At 40.4% G+C, this 2,500-nt stretch overlaps 1 protein-coding gene across 1 annotated transcript in view; it reads right to left on the bottom strand.

Annotated features, from left to right (window-relative positions):
- Positions 1-110: 110 nt before the first annotated feature.
- LOC136842515 (putative leucine-rich repeat-containing protein DDB_G0290503) overlaps positions 111-2,500 on the bottom strand; it is a 3,106-nt gene continuing 716 nt past the window's right edge. Inside the window, exon 1 of the mRNA XM_067109922.1 lies at positions 111-2,500. This exon is cut by the window's right edge and continues 716 nt beyond it. Coding sequence (XP_066966023.1) covers positions 747-2,500 — 1,754 coding nt within the window. The 3' untranslated portion in view covers positions 111-746.

The raw sequence follows: 2,500 nt of genomic DNA, 5'->3' as shown, positions 1-2,500 counted from the left end.
CTATTCCACTGTGCTGAGCCCTGACCTGGTCAAGATGCTTCAATTCCCCTGGGGGTGGGGCGTGAAGCTCTTGGCCAGGTTAAGGCACAGCGCTTGAAGATAGGATAGGTTAGTGAAGGCTAATCTAACCTTCCCTCAACATAACCTATCCTAGGGGACTGAACCCTGACCTGGTCAGGTGGCTTCACTCCCCTGGGGGGTGGGGAGTGAAGCTCCTAGACAGGTTAGGGTACATCACTCCAAGATAGGATAGGTTAGGGATGGCTAATCTAACCTTCCCTTAACATAACCTATCTTAGGGGGCTGAGCCCTGACCTGGTCAGGTGGCTTCACACCCCTGGGGGATGGGGAGTGAAGCTCCTATCCAGGTTAGGATACAGCGCTCCATGATAGGTTAGGTAAGGGGAGGCTATTAACCTTCCTCTAACTTAACCTGTCCAAGGATACAGTGCCCTGTCCTGGTTGGAAGGCTTCCAGTCCCTGGTGGGGGAGACCAGGGAAAGTGAAGCCCCCAGCCAGGTCAGGGCATAGCATCCTGGGATAAGTTAGGTTAGAGGTACGGTAACTTAGGATGCACCCCTTTTGGAAGAAGTCTCTCATCTGCTTTTAAGCAGGCAGCAAGCAGCTGTAATGGCAAACATAAGTCATTTTACCTTTCTAACTTATTTCTTTTTCATTTGCTGCCATTTCATTCAGTTGATTTGCAAGACTGGTCAACTTTTCTTTTAAAATACGCTCCACTTCATTTAGGGTGTCCTCACTGTGGCTTCTTCAGGAACATCATTCTCGACAATTTTTGCGTGTCTTTCCTTTTCCATCTCTTCATTTTTCTTTTCTATTTCAGGTTTATGGTTTCCATGACTTTCCAATGCTTCGGAAAGTTTCCTTTTTTCAAATATGGCTATTTCTTTCCTCTTTTTCAAAGTGCTGACTTGATCACCTTTTTCAATTAGTTTTTGTTGCAGCTGTTCCATTTCCTTTTCCATTTCACTCCGTTGGTTTACAAGACTGTTCATCCTTTCTTCTAAAATACCATAATGTTCTTTTAGGTTCTCCTCTTCCTGCATCAGTATATAATTTTCTTTCGCGTTGATTTCTTCTTCCTTGTCTGCTATATTCTTTTCCATTTCAGCCAGTTGATTTACAAGACTGCTCAACCTTTCTTCTAAAATACCATTGTGTTCTTGTAGATTCTCTTCGTTCCTTATCAAAATACCGATTTTCTCGTCTTTTTCACCCATGTCCCGTTTCATCTCTTCTGTTTCCTTTTGCATTTCAGCTACTTCGTTGCCAAGACTCGCCACATTTCCCTCTAAGATACTGTTTCGTTCTTTGAGGTTTTGGTGAGACTTCTTCAAGATTTCCATTTCATTCATTTTCTCGTTCGTTTTCTGTTCCATTTCTTCGATCTTATTTTCCACTTCAATATTACGGTTTCCAACACTTTCCAATATTTCATTAAGGTTCCTCTTTTCCTCTTTGAGGATTTCTTCCCTCTTTTTCAACAAGTCAATTTCCTGGCCATCCTCAATGATTTCTTGCGTCATCTCTGACATTCTCCTTTCCATTTCAGCTCCTCTGTTTACAAGACTTTCCAACTTTTCTTGTAAAATCCTGGTTTGTTCACTTAAATGTTGTTCTCTCTTTCTCAAACTATCATTTTCCTTGTCTTTCTCAATTATTGCTGCCTCCTTCTCTTGCATCTTCTTTTCCATTCCAGTCATTTGGTTTACAACACTGTTTAACTTTTCTTCTAAAACACCATTACGTCCTTTCAGATTTTCTTCTCTCTTTATGGAAATATCGATTCTCTTATCTTTTTCAATTATTTCTCGTTCCATCTCTTCCATTTTCTCTTGCATTTCAGCCACTGTGTTTAGAAGACGCCCTACATTTTCCTCTAAGATACCATTTTGTTCTTTGAAGTTTTGGTGAGAGTGTCTCAAGGCTTCAATTTCACCAGTTTTTTCGTTTCTCTCCTGTTCCATGTCCTCAATATTCTTTTCCATTTTAATGTTATGTTTTCGAACACTGTCCAGTTTTTCGACAAGGGTCCTGTTTTCTTCCTCTAAGATTACTTCTCTCTTTTCCAAAACTTCTATTTCAACACTTTTCTCAATTATTTCTTGTTTCATCTCTTCCAATTTCATTTGCATTACAGCTCCTTCGTTTACAAGATTCTCCATATTTTCCTCCAAGATACTGTTTCGTTCTTTGAGGCTTTGACATTCCATTTTCAAGATATCAACTTGATCCATTTTTTGGTGATTTTCTTCTCTCAACTCTTCAATATTTTTTTCCAATTCAGTGCTGTAGCATTGAACAATCTCCAATTTTTCGCCAAGTTCCATCTTTTGTTCGTTGAGCTCACCATGGATCTTGTTCAAACGACCGATTTCATGACCTTTCTCGGTTATTTCTGCTTCCAATTCCTGCATCTTGTTTTCCATCTCAGCTTTGCTGTTCACAAGACCCTTCAGCTGACCTTCTAGGTTTCCAT

This window comes from Macrobrachium rosenbergii, chromosome 10 (assembly GCF_040412425.1).
Source record: "Macrobrachium rosenbergii isolate ZJJX-2024 chromosome 10, ASM4041242v1, whole genome shotgun sequence".
NCBI classification, from domain to species: domain Eukaryota; kingdom Metazoa; phylum Arthropoda; class Malacostraca; order Decapoda; family Palaemonidae; genus Macrobrachium; species Macrobrachium rosenbergii.
This window is presented reverse-complemented; position numbering and strand designations above follow the sequence as displayed.